The sequence below is a fragment of the Microchirus variegatus genome (genome assembly GCF_963457635.1).
Source record: "Microchirus variegatus genome assembly, chromosome: 18".
Taxonomy (NCBI): domain Eukaryota; kingdom Metazoa; phylum Chordata; class Actinopteri; order Pleuronectiformes; family Soleidae; genus Microchirus; species Microchirus variegatus.
The window spans coordinates 21,276,204-21,298,205 of NC_139819.1; the positions used below are offsets into that span (position 1 = coordinate 21,276,204).

At 41.5% G+C, this 22,002-nt stretch overlaps 1 protein-coding gene across 1 annotated transcript in view; it reads right to left on the minus strand.

Annotated features, from left to right (window-relative positions):
• col27a1b (collagen, type XXVII, alpha 1b) overlaps positions 1–22,002 on the minus strand; it is a gene marked incomplete at its 3' end in the record, with an annotated part of 87,765 nt that overhangs the window by 29,704 nt on the left and 36,059 nt on the right. Inside the window, exons 8-22 of the mRNA XM_083905395.1 lie at positions 17,494–17,538; positions 15,656–15,709; positions 14,410–14,454; positions 9,653–9,706; positions 7,655–7,699; positions 5,639–5,692; positions 4,596–4,640; positions 2,743–2,796; positions 2,598–2,642; positions 2,385–2,438; positions 2,156–2,209; positions 1,446–1,499; positions 1,310–1,363; positions 1,183–1,236; positions 1,030–1,074 (exon numbers count right to left, since the gene is read on the minus strand). Of these exons, the coding sequence (XP_083761521.1) occupies positions 1,030–1,074; positions 1,183–1,236; positions 1,310–1,363; positions 1,446–1,499; positions 2,156–2,209; positions 2,385–2,438; positions 2,598–2,642; positions 2,743–2,796; positions 4,596–4,640; positions 5,639–5,692; positions 7,655–7,699; positions 9,653–9,706; positions 14,410–14,454; positions 15,656–15,709; positions 17,494–17,538 (756 nt within the window). The remainder of the gene's footprint in view (positions 1–1,029; positions 1,075–1,182; positions 1,237–1,309; positions 1,364–1,445; positions 1,500–2,155; positions 2,210–2,384; positions 2,439–2,597; positions 2,643–2,742; positions 2,797–4,595; positions 4,641–5,638; positions 5,693–7,654; positions 7,700–9,652; positions 9,707–14,409; positions 14,455–15,655; positions 15,710–17,493; positions 17,539–22,002) is intronic.

The following is a 22,002-nucleotide window of genomic DNA, read 5'->3' on the forward strand; positions in this document are numbered from 1 at the left end:
AACGTAAGCCTTATAGGAAAACAATGTACAATGTAGTGTTGTTTTCGATCACTACAAAATATATTTATCAAATAGGTACACATTTACTTTACAAGTAAGAGGCATATTCGCATGGTGTTGGAGTGTGTATGAGTGCAATTTTTATGATCGAGTAGAGCATTGCAATTTGCTGACCAATCTGGGAAAATGAGTACACAGCATCCAACAGAATGTCTCTGAAAACACATTGAGAACAATACAGAGCTGCCATCCAACAGACTTGCTGTCTATAACAGATCATTGCAAACTAGACAAGGCTTAAATATAGGATGATACGTGGTGATTTTGTGTTTACTGCATTGTGGTCTGGTGTGCTTACATAATAGAAAGTATGATTATGGTGTTATGGTGTTTCCTTGCCGGTCATGACCTGTAGAGGATCTTTAGTGTCATCATACAACCATAAGTGCACAACAAAATTACGAGGTCAGATGTGTTGATCAGAGCCACTGCAACTAAGCGTGCTGACACAATGGACCAACCTCACCAAATGAGAACATGCAAACCACACAGAAAGGTCCCAGACCGAGAATCGAACCGAGCACCTTCTTGCTGTGAGATGTAATGGCAAATTTCTTTGTCTCTCCTAAGACAAGATACCAGGTCCTTTTGTGTATTCAAAGTAGGATGTCTAGACTCAACTTGGACCTAACTACAACATCCTGCAGGACACCTCTGTGGGTAGTCAGCCCCGATACCTGCAGTAGACAAAAGGGTGTGAAAGTACGGCCTGGAGGGGCAGACCCCTTCAACAGACAAAGGGATGTGAAAGGGCTGTTCCTTAGGTATAAAAGTTTAGCTCTCGCCATGCTCTGGGTCTTTCTTCATTTTCGAACACTCGTGTATAGATTGACCTTTTCTTTGCAAAGAAAATAAAACCTTGTCGACCGGCAGAAGTCTCTATTTCATTCTTTACCAGCATCAGAGAGAATTTCCACAATAGAGACAACAGTGCTAACCACTATTAGCAATTATCCAGTCAACACTCACCTCGAGTCCACCAGGTCCAGCTGGCCCAACTGGTCCCTCATCACCCTAACAAAAAAATTATGGTAGAAAATAGAGGAAGAAACTTGTCTTTATCTTTTTGATTTAGATTTTTTTATTTTTTTTTTAAATCTATACATTCAAAGTCAAACCTACCTGAAGTCCAGTTTCTCCTACTGGACCAGGCAAACCTCTTGTCCCTTGCTTTCCCTATGGATAACAAGACTAAAAGGTCATTTTTATTGAAGATACATGTGCAAATCTTTATAGTCACTCTACTAACCTTGGGACCTTCCAGGCCATTTTGTCCTGGGGGACCAATGTCACCTGGAAACCCCTGTGAAAATGATAACAAAAACACAAATTACGTCCATTGTAGTAGTCAGGATATGAAATCTAGTCAATATAATCGGTCTTACCTCTGGGCCAAGAGGACCAGGAAAACCATCAGGGCCATTTTCCCCAGGTTTGCCCTGAGGAAATGTCGCAAATGATCTCATTGTTATCAAACATTTAGTAGATGGAAATAACAAAAAGTTGAATATTATAAATCAAATTAACATTACCCTGGAAATGGCAAGATTTCTGCCTCATATTAAATCATGTTCAACTACACAGACATGTCAAATCACCCAAACTATTGGAGATCATAAACGATCCCGAGCAGAGGAATTATAGGAGGCTATTTGTAATGGCCTTTTTCACAACTGCAAAGAAGCAGCTTTTCTCAGGAATCTCAAACAGATCAGAGCGCTGTCTACGTATTAAAGACTTTTTGGTGCTTGAGTGCCAGCTGGTGGATTAGTATTATTGCTCAGGCAGCATTTGCAGTAACAATTGACCTCTGTCCTGCTTTTCAATATATTTCTGTGTATGTTTCTGTAATATATTTCTAAACTTCAAAGCTTGAGTGTCTGAATCTTGCGTTGTCCATGAAAATGTGATTTACTGAAAATAAATATTAGAAGATTATGAACAAAAGTGAAAATGTGAACTGTGCCATTACAGTCTAACCAATGAGATCCCAATGTTGCATTTAGTGTTGCAAAAAGAATGGCTAAACTATTTTTTTTATATATAATTTTCTCTGTGTCGGTTCTCAGTATTGGAGAGAAGGATTTAAAAATACCTGTGGTCCAGGTTTTCCACGAGGACCCGGTAACCCAGGTAAGCCACGGATACCCTGTAATGAAGGTCAAACAAACAACAGTGGATAAAGGAAAACAGTTGTTAGAAACAGGAACATGCACAAACCAGGAGTGGCAGAGATGTCATTCAAGGTCCTGGTCTAATCACTGGAAACCACCAGTGCTACGTTCTACTTTCGAAAAGTCTTACTCTGCCACAGCATAACTTACTTTGTCCCCTTGAAGTCCGCACTCTCCTGGCTCTCCTAGCAAGCCGATATCCCCCTGAAAAAGCACAAAGGATACAAAATAACCAGAAAGTTAGCAGAAAATTATTCCATCAACCAGCACCGCAGGAGCTCGGTGTCACTCTTTGTAGCTTTGTGGCAGAAATACACTCCAGCAGTTATGGATTTGGAAGGAAAAAATACATATGCAGATCACCTTATCACCTTTCAGTCCTGGGTCCCCTGGGTTTCCTGGTACTCCCTTGGACACAAAATGGAAACAGCCATAAGTCTGTTTTCCACGTTAAGTCACCCTGCCCCCCCCCCCCACACACACACACAAAACATGCCCACTGAGTTACCTTGAGTCCTGAAGATCCTGCCAAGCCCATGATGCCAACATGGCCCATATCTCCCTGTCAACAACAACAGCTGTTGTTATCATTCATAACTAGACCTAGATATACTTTGCTAGATAATAATAATTTTGGTGAGAGCTCTCAAATGTTTTATTACTTTGCAATAACGTGGAAAACACAGGCTGCTCAGACTAATTAATATACTGAGCTATCACTAAAAGATTCTGCTGTAAATTAATTGATGACCTGACAAAAAGGTCTTGGAAGTGGTTCCATTAAAAATGATAATCAGAAATTGTGTACGTTTTGGGTAGCTGTACATCATTAAGAAAACGTTGAGCCAGTTTGTGTGAATCAACAGTCTATGTCAACTTTCTGTTGATGTTTGGTATGATAATGAGGTTAGAACATTAAATGTGCTCCAAACACACTCTGTTTAGATCGCAAAATATCTCCTGACATTCAGTGCCACATTTTGACACTCAGACACATTTCAGTGAGCAGCTTTGAAGTTTATAATCTGCAATATATTTATTTTAAAGGTCAAGGTTAAAAAAAAATTCCAGAAATAGCAAATGAAGAATCTTTTTTTCATGAAGCGGTTTAAAATAATAAATAATAATTAGTACTTATCACAAAATATAAAATACTCTATATCTATTTAAATATGGGATTAAGTAAATTGGACACTCTAAATTGACCACAAGTGTGAGAGTTAGGGCGCTTTCACACCTATAGTTCGATTGCTTTGGTCTGAACCAGTCAGAAAAATGTTACAATGTAACATAAAGACGTGGGTACAGTTTGCTTTCACATATGCTTAGTTCAAAACGAACCAAATAGACCGCGAAGACCATCGGCACCGGAACCGGACTAATCCCCGATTTTCACCGGGCGTGTCACTGCCACGGAACATAAGTGCCGCAGTCATCGGAGCTGATTATGCTGAATATGGCTGGCTCGCAAGGCAGCGCTCATGGCAGCGCTGTGCTGACATAACGCGCCCGGTTGGGATTGACGCTGGGCAGAGGACGTCGCAAAACCGTGCTGCTGATGTTCCGCGCTGCTGACACGCCTCGGGGTAATCCCGTATCTCATCTCATACCCATAATGCATTAAACTATACTGTTTGGTCCCATTTGGTTTGATTGCTTTCACACCAGAGGAGCCATGCCAAAGTAGGGCGGATAAAGCTGATTGAAAGGTTAATTTGGTGCGCACCAAAGTACTGAGATTACATCCACACCTACGCAAATGAACCGAACCAAACATGTTTGGTGCGCACCAAATGCCGTAAGTGTGAAAGCACCCTTTACACTGTTGGAAATAAGGGTTCCAAAAGTGTTCTTCTACAAGGGCTGAGTTTCTATTTGCTTCTGAAAAATCCTTTCCCGAAAGGGTTTTTCAAGGGTTCTTGGTAACACTAATGGTTCCAGTAAGAACCATTTTCATCCAGAGAACCCTTTAAAACCCCTTTCCTGAATAAAGGGTTTTAAAAGGGTTCTTGATAACACTAGGGTTCCAGGTAGAACCTTTATAAAATATTCTACTTAGCACTTTTATTTCTAAGAGTGTATGTGTCCCTGCGATGGACTGGCGAACTGTCCAGGGTGTACCTCGCCTATCAACATGTCAGCTGAGATAGGCACTGGCCGCAACCCTGATGTGGAGGATTAAGGCTGAATCCCAATTCCACCCCTTAGCCCTCCACTTTCCCCCTACCCCTTGTTTTTGCGTGTTCTAACCCTAACCCTAACCCTAAGGGGTGGAATTGGGATTCAGCCTAAGAAGAAGAAGATGGATGGATAATCTAAATACTGTATATGAAGGAGAAGGATGATTGTGAGAATACTCACAATAAGACCAGGAACTCCACATGGCCCAGGAGCACCCAATTCTCCCTATAGGTAGGAAGGGAGAGGAGAAATAATGTGAAAGATGTAGAATAGATGCAACATGATAAAGGTTTTGAGCCGAAGTAGCTGGGGGAAGGGCGCATACAGTCAATTTGTTTACTGGTTTCTTCCTCCATTTAAAATCTAAGTGATGTGTTTCTCCCCTCAGCTTAGCACCCTGAGCAAGCATTTGGCTCTTGACACAGAGGCGTGTTGTCCAAGCGATGCACCCGCACCCACATGCCATGTCTATCTCCAAACTGTGCATCCGGTGGAGAAATGGAGGACACACGGCCCAGGGGGGGCCTTCCTGTCACCTCCTTTATATGAATGAAAAGAGAAGATTTTGGCCAAATGAAACATCCCCTGGTTCCTGTGGTGAGCAAGGAAATGAACACTGGAGGAGGTCACGCAATCGCAATCTAACCTCCCGAACCTGTCAATCCGGAGCAGCGTGGGTCAAACTACAGAAAAAGGAGAGGCGAGTAAAATCGATGATGCTGCCCTCATATCAGTGTGGATTACGATGGTTGAGTGAGTTACTGTGAGACTGCACTCCATCTTGTGCAGGTAAAAGTAAGCTGTGACTGTGACATTTCTCAGACACAGTGCAGGAGTGTGACCAAAGTGAAAAAGACTCATCTCCGCCATGCACTGATGTATCGGCTGCACATCAGTATCAGCCTTGATAACTGCCATCGACCGATCAGCAAATACGATCAGATTCACCAATACATATATTATGAAAATTGTATTTAATTAGTAGTTGAATGAGAGGCTGAAAGGGCCATAAAAACTATTATTTCTGTGATAAAAATGAATATTAAAGGTTATTTCATAGATTTGTATGATTGAATTTTTAATTATTCAGATAGTGTGATCGTGTGAAGAGCTGAAACACAGAATTTAAAAGTTATTGCGTCATTACTTAAAGGTGAAATAGGGGTTCAGCCCTGAAATCGGTCAGTCTGTGACTCAAGGGTGCATGTACTCATTTCACATACTGGGTTTCCATCAGGCCCGGGTGGTCCTCTTTCTCCAAAGTCCCCAGGAAATCCCTGAATGGGCAAACAAAGAGGAGAGTGGTGTCAGACTGAACCTCTGTCATGTTCATTACCTCTCATGTAAAATGTGTTTAGATAGGTCATTAGAGAAATGCCAAACACATGGGCTCCTGTTTCCAAAAACAGACTTCCCAGCAATTCATTCCTGGGAGACAAGCAAACATTTCCATGAAAATTCCTACATTGAGTGTTCCTGAGTGACCAAGTATCTGTGTGTGTGCACGCTCGAGTGAAGCAATCCCAGAGGATGTGCCTAAATGGCAGAATAAAGCTGCTTGGCCCAGGAATTGCTGAGTGCGCCTTCTTTTTTTGCTCAGTGCTTGTGATTCCATTATAACGGCAGGACAAGAGGCATGATGATCGAGGCCACACGCTCAACATGTGTTTGTCAGCATGCCAAGGTCAACAATGCGAGCCTCTACAACATCATGGCCCTGCACTATTCTGAGCCCTATGGGTTAGAAAAATGATGACAGGACAGAACAGAGCAGATCATTCTGTTGTCCGTCAGCCAAAAAAAAAGGAAAAGGACCAAATCAAAATGTGGAGAGATTCTCGAGGTTTGTGTGTCTGCTTCTTTAAAAACCCGGAGGATAAAGTAAAAAAATAAGTAACCAGGGCAAGCAGCACAGATAATGTGGAAAATTTGGTTCTTTCCAAAACCTCCAATAACTGAGTCAGTTGGATCAGAAAAACATATCAAGTCTGCAAAATGACATTCCTGCCTTTTTGCTAAATGCAATATAACTTTCACTTGGTAGAAGACTGCTGACAGGACTAGTATTGATAATTAAGTTTAGTCTTCAAATCTGAAAAACTCCAGCTAAAACCTCATATTGTCATTGTCTGTTTCCTTATGTGATCGCTAACTCTCATGTCATTCCAGACTCTGCCACTCCCTCCTCCTCCTGCTGATTCCATTCACCTGAGCTGCGGTTGGGTTAAAAACCTTTACAACCAGTATATGCCTGGGCAGCTGTGGCTTAGTGGTCAGGGCTTCACTGCTCCCCGAGCGCCGCTGAATGCAGGCAGCTCACTGCTCTGGGTTAGCATGTACTTCACCTAACTGTGTGCTGTGTGTGTTCACTAACTCACGAATTGGGTTAAAATGCAGAAATTGGAAATTTCCCCACTGTGGGACTAACAAGGGAATCTTAATCTTAATCTAAATCTAATAAAAATATCAGCGTTACACATGAATGGTTATGTGCAGTATTTTTCCATGTAAGGACAGAGCATTTACTTCCATCGACTTCCCCAGTTTTTCTAATTGTGGAGAACCAATTCCCACAACTGACACGTTACATTATCATCACAGCCTAATGCAGAACAAGTACGGCAATAAACGCTATATATCATACAATTTCTCCTGAAGTACCTTCAACAGAGAAGATCATGTCGTTGCTGACTTTAAAATCTTGCAAGGAGCTTCGGATTTTGAAAAAGGAACTGAGAAATTCTGTTTAGAGTGAACTATTTATCATGGTAAACAGAATGATTCAGTTTAGGTCAATTATTGACTCTAAATTGAAAAAACAAAGTTGTAAATATGAGGGTGAATGGCTGCTTGTCTCTGTGTTGACTGCAGGAGACTGCCAAACTTTGCAGGGTGAACAATGCCCAGCTCTTGCCCATAGCTGGAACTGGTTCAAACTCCCACATCCCTCAAAGGACAAGTAATAAATAATGAATGGATGAATTTCTCCATATCTTACTTATAATCCTGAGGATCACTGTGCCAGTGTGCAAGTTACTGCAGTTCTTACAGATTTACAACCAAGACCAGGAGGGGTTTCACAGTAAATTAGAGTGTCTGTCAGAATAATGGTCATTTAATTCACTCTAAAGTAGCTCTCTGCGACATTAAGCATCCATAGATCAATACAGAACATCCTTACTTTTGTTAAGGCTGCATTTAAAATGTTGTCTGAGAAGTATGTTGAGAGAAAACTTTACCGGCCTACCCATCTTGCCCTTCTGCCCATGAACGCCAGGAATACCCTGAAAACAGAAGAGAACATGCAGCCATTGAGAGCCAACAGAGTACAGAGGTTTTTGTTTCTATTCTCACAGAATTACCACATATGGGTAAAAAATGGAAATACCCAACACCTATAGACCTTTCAGATTCAGTTTATCAGATTGATGTTTAAAGGTCCCATATCATACCCTATTTCTCCTGGTTAACCTAGTTCCCTGGTGTCCTAATGAACATGTCTGTGACATGCTTTGGTCAAAATACCATAAGGATGAAGCACCACAGCAGTTCAATCACCCTGCCAAAACAGACCTGTTTAGAACGCTCTGTTAGTAGTATCTCTTTAGGTCCACCTTAAAGGTCCACCTTAAGGGACAGGAAATGACATCAGCCACAGAGGCTACTGGGAGCTAACAGCAGTTAGTATTTGGAAAAGTAATCATTAGCAGGCTCTAGCAGGCACATTGCCGTCATATATAACATGTATTCACTGGACAGATAAATCCTCTGAGGCTGGAAGTTTGTGTAGGACTCTGTGCTGCACTGGTTTTCAACAAACAACAATTCCAGGAATTTAGCACATTGCGACGTCCCAAAAAGTGCGGAGGTCAACATCACATGTTTCATCTCTTGTACTTAGACTGAGGAGGACCACAAACACATGAGTGAGTCATCTTTTTTCACACTTTGCCGACTGATAGGGCCTCCAGAGTCCCAAATATAAGGATTTAAATGATTAAAAAGTTGATTTTGCATAATATTTCGCCTTTAACTTCAGCCGAATGCTACTTTATTTTGCATACAATACTTTTGTTAGCCTTAGAATGTTAGCTTTGAAGCATACATGCCAACATTATTCTCAAGCTTCAGCAAAGGCAGACATTAATGTTATTAATGGCACTGAGAAACACACCTAAGTCATCTCCTCTAAGGTAGCTTTTTCTCAACTCTCTACAGTATGTGGGGACCCACCTTTTAAAGATGGCAAAGAGCAAATGCGTGCACCATGTAGATACTAATTTACAACCATATCTCTAATGTCTGATATCCTTTTTTTGAACTGTATAACAAATTATTTAATCTCATAATAACTCATACAAATAAATCTTAATGAAAAAGTTGTACCATTTTTTTATTTCAGGGACAAGAAAAATCTCCTGCGACACACCTTAGGGTCCCGTCCCAGTGTTTGGGAATCACTGGCTCTGAGGCAGGTGTTCCCAGCCCTGGTACCAGGCCCTGATTTGAACTGAAATGGGCTGCGTAAACCCAAAGGATACAAACCTACCTTTGTGTGTGTGTTTTGTTTTTGTCTGGGAAATATTAGTGTTTAATTACATATAACAATGGAATTGATATTAATTTAAAAGTATCAAGCCAAAGCTTCATTCACAGTATACATATGTATAACCACATCCCTCTCAATGATAACGAGTAAAGTATTGATTTGTATGTGTTTTGAACATTGGTTAATATTGAATTATGCTTTTTCTTTGCTCTGTATATCTTAATATTACATGACTATCCCTCATGTTTCAAGAATGATTTGATGTGATTTTAAACTCTTCAGACAACTTTCTTAACTGACAACTGTATAAATCACATTTACTAATAAATGTTTTATATTGCTATTATAGAAAATTGCATTGTAACAATTATTGTTTTTGTAATTGTTGGATCAGCTCATGAGACGAAGGAGCCAAACTGCAAAAGGTTGGTAAAATAATGAATCCTTCATCCAACATTATTACTTAATTCAAGACAATAGAAAAATTGTGGTGCAGCTAATCTGTTCCACCACATTTAATCCGCTAAAGGCAGCTTTGCAGTGCTTACTACTTAGAAAAGTGACTTGGTGAAGTGTGCCTGGACTTCTGCAAGAATGCAGTCTATTTCTATTTCATCACTTTTGGCCCATGGTTATATAATATAATCCAAGCCAGTAGGCATTTACTCTGGAAGCCGCTAATACTCACTCTCTCACCATTAGGACCAGGGAGGCCAAAAAGCCCAGGGACGCCAATGTGACCCTGAAGAGATGAATAAAAGATAGAATGGATGAACACATAAGGCAAAGCTGGATGGAAAAGCAAAAGAAAAGAGACAAAAGGGCAAAGAGAGACTCAGCAGAGATAACAGAGATGGACAGAACCGTTAGATGTCAACAACACCAACATATGTGTAACAATCTATGAAAGTGTTGATACTTTGATCTGATTACAGTGCTGCAGGCTTTTTGCTACAGTGGTGAGTGGTCTAGAAGAGCCAAGCCTTGAGGCAAGTGTATATGCCCATGGACTGCATGGTGCCGGCTTCCACGATGTAGTCCAAGGGCACATACCCTCACATCAGGGATCTCTGAAGATCTCTGTGCCATACCTGCTCAACGGAAAGAAAAGGGCAGTGGGGGGAAATGACAGTGACATTATACTGTACTATGTGAGAAGCACAAACGTCTGAATGCATTATGGTCGCACTTCAGGTGCAGAGCAATATCGTTTTGTGGTGTTTGTCTAACATTAGCAAGAGCAGCAGGCATAGAAACAATTCTAAGTAGGTAACTAAGCCTACAGTGCATTAAATATACATTAACAAAACCATCTGTCACTATCATCACAGAGTCAACAGGTGAGTGGCATTTATGGCACTGATGGTTTTATGCAGCACACTGGTTTAGGTAATTCACTGAGCATGCACTTTTAAACAGTTAGAGTTCAACAGAAGAGCAATTATGCATCTTCCCACTGCAGCCTTTAGTAAGGGGGGGGGGATGCATGACAGAAACCTGAAATATGTACACAGAGAAAGTCACTCTGACAACCTAAACACAACTGGTGTGTCTTATACCAGCTGACAAGTGTGTCATTCTTTTTCCCGAGCTATAGACCCCTTGGCAGCCTACGTCACATGCGCATCACCTTCTCTCTACTGCGCATGTCTGTTGCAATTGTGAGCAACAGGCAACATGTCTTGTTGTGCTGTCTGTTGCACGAATCGACAAAAGCCTGGAGTTTTACCAGAGACCGTCAAGTTGCACCACTTTCAAGGCTAACCGGAGACATCTTTGGTTGCAAGCCATCAGGAGGAGCGACTGGAACAAGCCAATGATAAAAGAAGCAAGAATTTGCAGTGCTCACTTCATATCAGTTAACATTACGTTCATTTTTGGCCTCAGGTAACAAGCGTACAGACAGACAGACAGACGACTTTATTAATCTCTTTGGGAGGTTCCCTCTGGGAAATTAACAGTTCCAGCATTCACACACAGCACTGTTATATTAAAATTATTTACAGGAGACAGGAAAGAAAAAACACCCCAGTTACCCGACACCATAAAATATAAATATAATATAGGATAAAATATAAAATATGCATAGAGTATATATAAACACACACACATATATACACACATGCATATAGTACACACACCCATACACACACACACACATGTATATACACATATACACAGATATACAAATGTGTATGTATATGTCCATACACACATACATACATACACATACATTTTGGTGGTGTATATTGCACGTTTTGTATATTGTGATTATTGCAAGTTTGTAAATTGTGATTATGCACAGTTAAGGCCACATTATACTCCGACTGCGTAATGCGTTATCCGTCTGCGTCACCAGGTAGATCACTCGAGCCTTTATACTTCTGCGTCGTGATGACGGATAGGCGCTGCAATTTCCCACCCTATCAGTAGGGGTCGCTGCGCAAGGTTGTTGTGCTTTTGGCTACAGTGAGCAATGGCGTCCGAGGGAGAAAGACTGTTGTTGTTGAAACAGTGGCCGTTTGTCACTTTTCTGTGTCCCGGAACGCAGTTTTAAGATAATTTGAGGCGAGAAATTGGCCATTCAGAGTGATCAGCCCCGCGTCTGTGGGTGCTCGGTGCGCGCTGTGAGCCGGGCACAGAGCAGCTTAGCTCGGCCTGTCCTGAGGACCAATCGCAGCTCTTGCCGTCTCCGTTGTCCCTTGACGGAGTGACGGACACTTAAAAAATATTTTGTGCAGTCCGAGACGACGCAGAGGCTCTTCGACAGGCTCTGCGTAACCTATGCAGAGCACTTTACACAGGAGTATAAATTGGGCTTTAGTTGTGCTCCCCAACACACCACATCGTAGGAGAGAAAACTGGCCACCACAGACTGGTAAAACATCCACAAGAGCTTCTTGCAGATGTTAAACGATCGTAGCCTCCTCAGGAAGTACAATCGGCTCTGAACCTTCTTGTACAATTGCCTCGTGTTGCTTGTCCAGCCACAAGCCCAAGGTATTTGTAGGTCTGTACGACCTCCACCTCCTCTGCTCCTATCAGAACTGGTCTTGGACTGGGTCTGTCCCTCCCAAAGTCGATGACCAGTTCCTCGGTCTTTGAGGTGTTGAGCTGCAGGCTGTTATTGTGGCACCAGACCACAAAGTTCCTCACCAGGCTCCTATATTCCTCCCCCGTGCTGGATTTTGCTTTGTGGCCTGTGATGGTTTTGACACCTTCCCAGACCTCCCTCATGTCATTTTCCCTCAGCTTCTGCTCCACTTTCCTCCTGTAGGAGTCGTTTGCCTCCCTCAAGCAGAGTTTCACCTCCCGCTCTGCTGCTTTCATCTCCTCTCTGTCATTAGTCCTGAAGGCCTTCTTCTTCTTGTTGAGGACAGCCTTGACTTCCTGTGTTACCCATGGTTTCTTATTTGGATAACACCGAACAGTCTTGGTGGGGGCAACCACATCTGCACAGAAGTTGAGATAATCTGTGAGATAGTGAGTCATCCCCTCAATCTCCTCAACATGCTCACCCAGCAGCACATGCCAGTCTGTGGTGTCGAAACAGTCTCTCAGGGCCTCCTCTGCTTCAGGAGTCCATCTCCTGATGGAGCGAGTGTTGACAGCCTGCCTTTGGACCAGGGGGGTGTACTGGGGCTGTATGTAGACCAGGTTGTGTTCTGACTTTCCCAGTGGGGGGAGGGTGGTGACTCTGTATGCTTCCTTAAAAAAATAATAAGGCTGACTTTTTGACTTTTTAACATTGGTGTACAGTAAGTCAATCGTCCTATTCTTCCTGGTGGGGCAGTTGACAACCTGGTGAAAAGCAGCCAGGGTAGAGTCCATTATTGAAATCTCCAGAAATAATGATGAAGACTTCAGTATGTTGCCTCTGCAGCATGCTGTGACTTTCAGTATTTCTTCACAGGCAGTGTCTGCGTGAGCCATGGTTTTCACCTCCGGAATGTAAGCACAGAGGGTGATCACGTGCAGTGTTGTGTCGGTCACGAACGATTCGTTCGAAAGAACTGGTCTTTTGAGTGAACGAACTGACTAGGATCACTTCATGAACTGATTCGTTCCTTTCTTAGTTCGGTTGAGCTCAGCAGAGAGTGTGGCGGCCGGGAGTGGAACTGCCGCGTTCTGTGAATCACTCGTGAAGTCGTTTGCCGACGCCGTCTCTCACTCGGGAATCTTCGGCAAACGACGCCAGCCAACGTGCGCTGAGCGAGGAGGGAGTGACTAGCAAGAAAAACTGTCTGCCGCTCTCACTCACTCCTGGAGGATGTGATTCGTTCGCGCTGTCACTCACTGACTCACTCATGATTCGCGAACGTACTGAGACAGAGAACTGTCACGGAGGAGGACGTGTGTTTAGTCAAGCTAAGCCACTTGAAAACAAGCACACACACACACACTCGCCACATTAACAGACTTAGGTACACATAAAGTAATGAGAGGAGAGGAGACACAGAAGAGCGACTCACCAATAGATTTAAGCCTAAAGTGCTTTATCACTAGGCGACAAGCTAGCGTAGTACGAGGAAAACATCTCCGTTTTTTTAGCCGTCTGAATTCGTACATGAGAGCCGGCTAACTTCACGATAACACTGCTAGTTAAACGCTGAGTAGAACCTTCCTGCTCCGACATATACCAGGAGTCACTATGGTCTGGAGATGCTGGAGACAAACAAAACATCCCAAAATTTCGCTTTTAAATGTATCATATTTTCCGGACTATAAGTTGCACTTTTTTAGTAGTTTGGCTGGCCATGCGACCTATATTTAGAAGCGACTTATCAAATATTTGCTATGTCATCTATGACCACATGAGTGCACCGTTCAAATTAGTGACAATTGAGCACTGCTACTGCACTAAACCATTAAGACAGCGAGAACACGAAAAGAAAACGCTATACTGCAGAATTTAAACTGCAAATTATGAAGTATGCAGCAGGTCATCGAGCAGCAGTTTGGAGTGAGTGAAAAATTCATCAGGGACTGGCGAAAAACAGAGGTAACTCTCAGCTGGAGCAAAATGGGTTCTGCTGGAATGTGACTTATAGACCAATGCAACTTATATATGTGTTTTTCTTATTCGTGACATATTTTTTGACTAATACTCCGGTGTGACATATAGTCTGGAAAATACGGTATGTATGACGTTCAGCTGCAATTCTATTGCTATAGGAGATACTGTAGCAGTATGTAAATCCACCTTAGATCAGACCATGTCATTGGTTGTTCAGCGTTGGGTAAAGGTGAATGTGGCTAACAATGGCTTTGTGTTGGCCATGTAAACCCCATCCTGTATTGGAGGTGACCCCTGAATTGGGATATAGCTTTAGAATGCGAGATATTGAATAATTTAAGCTTTCAATGCAACATTTTATGACCACAGAACAAAACGTACTGTCTCTTAAAGCTAAACAGCTAAAACAGTATCCACAATCTACTCACCCTGAATCCGTTTGGCCCCATTTTTCCAATAAGCCCAGGAAAACCCTAAGAGAAAGAGACGACGAAACAGATATGTGTGTGGTTACAAAGAGCAGCAGAACTTCAGTTATAACGATCTTTCACTTCTTAATTGTGGAAACAAAACACATTAAACACTCCCCCGACTTGATGACACACATTATGGCTTTTAAAGATTTCAAATTAGTATCTTGGGCTGACGTTTGTAGAGTTAAAACCTCAGCGGCATCACATTAATATCCGAGACCCTGCCAACAAATCCAATGGAGCAGGAAAAATATCCGCAAAAATAAAGTCAACTCTCAGCACAGGAGAACTCCCCCTCAGCAAAGAACAGTGTCTTGACATATACCTCCAGTCTCAATGATTCACTGCATACAGATGGTAGGGGGTGCTAAAACCTAATCCATCACACACCACGAAGTGTCTATAGGGATCGGAGCTATGAAATAGAGGCAAAACGCCAAGACCTGTGTCTGAAATCTATATTATCCTAAGTATTTAAGTGACTGAGCTGCTGCCCAGCTGTTTTTTTTAAATGTAAAAGCAGAGAAACTCTGAATGCACCATAGCTTTGACTTTTTAGAGTTGAGTGGGTCATGGGATGGTGCTCACAGCTTGGAAGGGCACAGGACGCCTATCTGTACCTGGGGAGCTGTGGCGTTAGTCACACTTTTATTACCTTTTCTTTCTTCAGGGTAGTGATTACTATGGAAACCTTCTGACACTTTATTTCTTCACTAGACCAGAGGCATCCATCGCTTAGATTCCACCACAGGTGTGTCAGCAGTTCAAAGATGTTGTCCATCTTTCAGGGCCTTTCCCCACCTCCACTTTCATTCAGTTGCGGCAAACTTTTTATTTGGATTTACAAAATTAGATTTTTCCACACTGACACTGAGATGCCCAAGGCGGACTTCTTCTTGTTTTTTTCTGCGAGCATCCAATATCTTTTAAATGTGATTTTCTAGCTACAGAAAACACAAAAGGATTCAGTGTTTCCACTGTGATTCCCATTTCATTCATCAGTCTGACATAAAGCAAAAATTACTATCTTTAATAAGATTTATTAAAATGTCAAAATCAATCCTTTATTTTCAAAAAGCTGAATTCACAATATAGATGATATTATATTATTGTTGTATTTCTCTCTCTGTCTGTGTGTGTGTGTGTGTGTGTGTGTGTGTAGCTCTGTTCAACCAGCACTGCAACACTAGATTTACTGCACCTGCCTGCCAGGATAGCCTTTGGCCCCAGGGCTTCCATCATCTCCCCATTCACCCTGTGGAGAGAAAGACAGAGCAGGACTCAGCACTAGATGGGGGCAAACGACTAGAAGATGGGAAAAGGAAGAGTGGAAGACTGAAGGATGGAGGGAAGGAAGTAGTGTTCTTCAAGATAAATGCTTATTTTATCTACACATGGTTTCTGTTGGAGCCTCACTGATAGCACTCATATCAATTTAAGTACATAAACTCAAAACGGAAACACAAATCACACAATCTTATTTATATATATATATATATATATAATATATGATCTTATTTTGAAGGCACATTTAAGCGTTACCATAGCGACCAGAGAGCGCTATGGGGCCGGTCTGTGGTAAGTGAAGCAAAAAAGGTTTGGGGCCGCTGCTCCTAGACTGCTTATTCTTTGAGGGTCATGTCTTCCAACTGTGGAAGGAAGCTAAAGAACCCAGAGAAAACCCCCAAAAACACAGGAAGAACATGCAAGCTCCTCACACAAGGGCCACTTTTGAAGAAGATTTGAACTTTGAACCTTCTTAGGACTTAGTTGAAGGTGCCAAGTTTAGTTTATGTACCTCAGAAATACTCACAGGAGACAATTCTTCAACTTTAATCCATGCAAAGCTACACAATTCCACTGGTCAACTGTTGGTGGTAGTAATGGATTGATAAACATGGCAAGTACCTGCAAAATGTGTCATGCTCATGGGATAATATTTTAAGTAGTTATCAACCGATGAATGTTGATCATGAATCTTTTAAGGGTGTTTCCCAAAGTAAAGAGTGTGCGATCTTTAAAGAACAGTGCGAGTTTTCTTTGTGACACAGCACATTCTTCTCAGAGAAAGAGGCATGCACGAGATTTGCATCAGGAAGGAGGGAGAGAAGAAGGAATGACCTATGGTGTCCAAACCTTGTAGCCCACTTGCAACACTGCCAAAAAATCCCTTGCTCAGTTTTACTGCCAAAGACTCCCAAATGACTGATGTGTCTACTCCCTCTCTGTATCTGTAACCCCCTCTCACTCATCAGCCATCTTTTTAACATACCACTGTCTCTGTGTTAATGGATTATCTGCCATTTCCTAATCTCCTCTAACTATAAATGGACAGACATGCTTCTATTCAGTGAGCAAATATAAACTGGCCTAACACACACTGCAGCTGTATACCTAAAAGAGACAAGAGGAGGGATCCTATTACTCTTTGCTTTTCAGAAAATCCTCTTCAGTTGCATTTAATCCTTGTTTAATCCTAATGTTAAAATTCATACTCCCACCTCAGGCACTTTCAGCACTTTCCCCATAACATTCAGTGACCTAGGGCAGGGGTTCCATGGGAAACCTGCAGTGGAGTTTAACAGTAGTATCTGAAAGTAAAGGCAAGCTGGAAGTTGGTAGAAAGAGATCATTCGCAAAAGGTTTATAGACCTTGTTTCTTCACTTGAAAAATAATTGCATACACCGTTAGCACATTTTCTGTTAACTCTAAATCAAAAGTTTAAGAGTCACGATTCATCTCGTAGCTGGTCAGCCTGTGCTTAATGTATTTAAAACTCTTTTTCAAAGTTTTTTTTTTTTTTTTTTTCAAACCTCAATTAAAAAAATCATTATAATGAGGGTGAATTTAATTCCAGAACCATCCAAAAAATGGTGCCATCATTGTTACGCTGTATTACTGATGCATTCATTATTGCATGGCCCAAAGGAGTGTGACATCAGCACAGTGGTACACGATGTAAGCTATTCTGTCTAATTTAATGTTATCTTAACAGGAAAATGTATGACATATAGGAAAAAGAGAAATAAAGTACTCACAGCTTCACCTGGGAGACCACACGAGCCAGGATGACCTTTTTGTCCCTGTTGGAAGAAAAATGTGTTAGACATTAGCCTGTCCAATAAGAAGACAATACAGTAGCACAAAGGAAGGGACTGATACATTTATTGGGCCGATTAATTGGGCTGAGAGTTGCTATTTTGCCGTCACCATTGGGCAGTTATTATTTATTAATCAGGCATGTTCTCAGATATTTGATAAATGTTGTTAAGTCATTTACAGAACTTTATCTTTTCATCCAAAAGTGTTTTCATGAAATTAACATTTAGTTTATCTATAAATACTGTATATAATTACAATTAAAGAGATTTAGTCAGAAGTCATTCTTGGTGAAACTTTTTCTAATTTTTGTTGTCCATCACCTTGAACAGCTCAGTGAATGTAATTGACTGACTTTATTTAGGCTAGGAATTCTGAAAAAGAAAACAAAATCAATAAAAGATTTTCTGCGAAAACTGCAGTGCAGACTTGTTCACCTAATGATCTCCAAACATGCTTAATGCAGCATTTCTTTATGTTGCATCACAGACGAGCAACAACCACAAAGGCAAAACTGTTCAGAATCATTTTGCGTCGTAAAAACAATTACACAGTCAGTGAAACCCCACAGGTTAACACATTGTCACCTTCATGCCCCATGCGCTCAAACGAGCATGTCAAAACGTATGAATCTTTTAACAGCGAAGACCAGCAGTAGATGGTCATGTGAAGTCATCTCTGAGGGACCAACATGTCTATCCCTTCAAGTGTGAAGTCATTAGCCTCCAGCTGTGCTGGCAGCAAGTCACAGTGAAGGAGCACTTTCTGTCAGGCCTCCCACTGAAGTGCATGCATGAGGATTAAAATGAAAATCCTCCTCCAGTGACACATTTGGTGACATAAACCAGGGTTCAGTTTTCAAATAAGCAGGCCTGTGAAATCAGAATCAGAATGTATTGGCCAAGTATGAGTGCACATATAAGGAATTTGACTTTATTAGCTTACAGTAATTACACTTAAAGGGACACTGTGTAGTATTTATGGGTTTAAATGAACCAAAATCCACTTTTTATACATATTATGTGCTCATGCATTGTCTAGTCACTGTATAATAGTTTTTGTTTCATTTTCGTAGTGTTTCAAAAAAGTAAAATAACATGGTCGCGGGCCGCGGTTGCATTGCCACTGTTAGCAGCGAGACGCCATGTTTCTACCGGAGCCTGTAAGGACAAACGCGAGAGAACAAATCAAGCGTCGCTTTACGTGTAGCGGAAGTCCCGCCTCCACTCTCTCCGCTTCGTCTGCTACGGCCGCGGTAGCTCGCCCTCTCCCTCGCCTCACGAACCTCATCTGCTGACACTGAGAAAGACGACGAGGACGACATTTGACCGGCTGAGGATACCGTAGCGCTCAGGGAAGGGAGGGGGTGAGCAGAGGAGCAGGTCTTTGTTGTAAATTTCAGCCTCTCCTCTAGATGGCACTATAAACTATATACTTCACCTTTAAAACAGAAAAAGAAGACATGACAATAACTGGACATGTGGAACAGGGAGTGAGTAACTGACTGCAGTAGATAGCTTGGTCTGTACTGTATATGGACTTAGATTGATGCTATAGAATTGTGGGCTTGATGTAACACACACATACAGTACAGACATACTATATACATATAGAGTGTTGGACGCAGTCATTTTTTGTTCTAAGGAAAGTTGATGGTCTAAAGAAAGAGTCTGATCTTACACCTTGTGGGAATTGTTCTTCAGTCGAGTGTAAAAACATGAACAAGGAGAATAAAATGATAATTAATGTGAAACTAAATCTTTTATTATTGGAAGGGTGTTAAAATCGCTGAACCCAACCCAAGCGTTTGGTGTAGCCAAAGATGACCCATAACAACTAACCCAGCTGCCAGGTCCATGCCAGACCTGGATAAATGATAGCCCAGAATTAAGCCAAGTACACTGGCTTGTATCTAAAAGTGTCAGAAATATAGCTCAATCAGTCCAAAATAAAATGAAATATCTATTCTTCAAAATAATTCTTCAAATTCTCACCAAAGCTGGCAGAACTAGCCCGACTCCATATTGGCCCACTTCAGCGGCCGGCAACATAAAAAAAGACCAGAACTAGAATGAGAGCAGCAGCCAGGAAACCATGAACTTAGCTGAGCACAAGACTGGACACAAGGAGAAACAACTCTAACTCGCATAATCACCAGCAAATAGACTACTAAGAGCATGCTAACAGCAAATATTAATGTAAGATAGCATACTTTCCTATTAACCGTAGAGCTATCCTTAGAGTATCAATGTAACCCTTTTGCAAAAAGGATAATATGCACATTTGATTATATACATTTTCATATACATTTAGCTTCCTGTCAGTAAAATATTTAAACCTAAGTCATGTGCTTTAGATGAGAATATTCTATAGTGAATGTGTGTCATGTAAATTATTTACCACCCATTTTGATGCAATGGCATCTGACACGATGTTTTCTTTAGTTACATTGAACACTTGAGGAAAATGGTGCTGGCAGACTGACATCCCACGTGGATTAAATGGCTGATACCAGTCCAGTGTTATCATCATAACTCATTACTATTATATTATTATAGAATATAAAGTATCACAATAATTCCGCACACCCGTGACTTGGATTGATATCAGTGTTTGTTTCTGAGTCCAATAAATAATAATTTACAGAAACAATAAACCACACCTTAAAAGTTCATTATTTCTTATATTCAAAATCCGACAATTATCCACTGTAACTCTATCAAGCTCAGTAAGACTCTTCTGTTTATCTGCAGAATGTGCTTCAAATTAGAAATATCTTACAGCATCTTTGGGCATAGATAAGTCACAAGAATGTGAAGGTTCCTTGCTGCACGGCTAACTGCAGAGTACAGTAAAAAAGAAAAGGGAGAAGAAGTGTGTTTCCCTGAAGAGTGGCTGATCGTGTATGGGCTTGGAACGGTTTTCACACGTCCGCTAATCCGTTATTAGACACGGAAATGGCAAAGAATCACATTCTACATTAGTTCTCCCTCTGTAAGAAGAGCTAACAATATTAATTAGTCTAACTCACACCAGATCTGCTCTCAAAAGCCAAAATGTGGCAGCAGTGGAGTTGCCCCTACAGAGTGAGCAACAGACTTGGTTTGGGTTGTTCTTTCCATCGATTTTTCTTTTCATTATATCACAAAAACTTATTCCCAACTAGCAAGCCTGTAAGTCTTTCTTGGACAAACCACACTCAGCAAATAAAGGTATGAGAATGTTATTGTGCACAGCTGAGGAGCAGGAAGGGAAAATCTTGAGGGCCACACAGCTAATAAAAAATGTTGAGAGTTATTCCAGTGTGGCATGATCAGAGCTGGCTGCATAAAAGGCAAACTCGTCCAAGGTAGGTTAAAGGGATATTTCACCGTTGAGAAGATGGATATCTATTAAAAGTAGGTCATCTATGTAGTAGAAATGTGAAATAATATTTGAAGCAAGTGCCTTCTTGGCTGAGAAAGGCAGAAAAATGTATTTATCGCTCATGTACACGAATGACAACAACTCCCAGAATGCACGGCGCTTGCTTCCTGCGAGAGTTCACGGTTCCGTTTTTCAGGAGCTGAGTATCTTATCCTGAACAACACGGGCAGGTAAAACAAGACGATCGTCTTTCCCCAGTCTCTGGATCCACTCCAGTGACAGTAAGCTGTTCAGTGATATTACTGTCTGTAAAACACGAGCAAAACTTTAGTGAATCAAAGTATCTGTTCTTACAGTAGCATAGGTGTAAATGAACTGTAAAGATGCTAACGTTAGCTCAGCTGGCGTTACATATAAACATGGACAAATGTGGTGGTGAAAATAAATATAAAACAAAATACTCACTTTCTACACTTGTTATCCAGTTTCTTTCATCCACTGTTGCCGCACGGCCGAGTTGCTCTGTGAATCGACGAGCCACCGCCCATTAAAGTGCCCATAAAAAGTTCCTCAGGTGCCGATTCTGGCCGCACCACCACCAAAAAGCAGGTCTTTTCCCTCGCAGCCATATCAGTTTGAAAACTACATTCTGTTATTGTCTTCTTTTTTTAGTTTACAAGAGCCAGAGCCGGTCGTAGCTGTTAGCAAAGATGGCGGACACCGTGTTTACATTCTGGGAATTAAATATCGGCCAATGGACGAGAAAGTCTCGAACCCCTATGGGTGAGTCTAAAAAAGTGCAGAAATGGCGTAGTTTCAAACACTGAAAAGAAGCTATCCCATCACTGAGTCAAATGATGCGTTACTGCTATACTAGCAATACAAAGCCACATGAAAATCGGCGAAGTATCTCTTTAAGTTCTCCACTGTGCACATACACATGAATGTATGAATCCCCTTCTTACTTTGTAGTTCAGACAGCTGAGTGACTCTCAGGCAACCTCCTCATCATATCTGTGCACATTTCCCACAGTGAGGGCAATGGCTTTCTCTGGCAGTGGACCAGCAACAGAGCAGAAAAC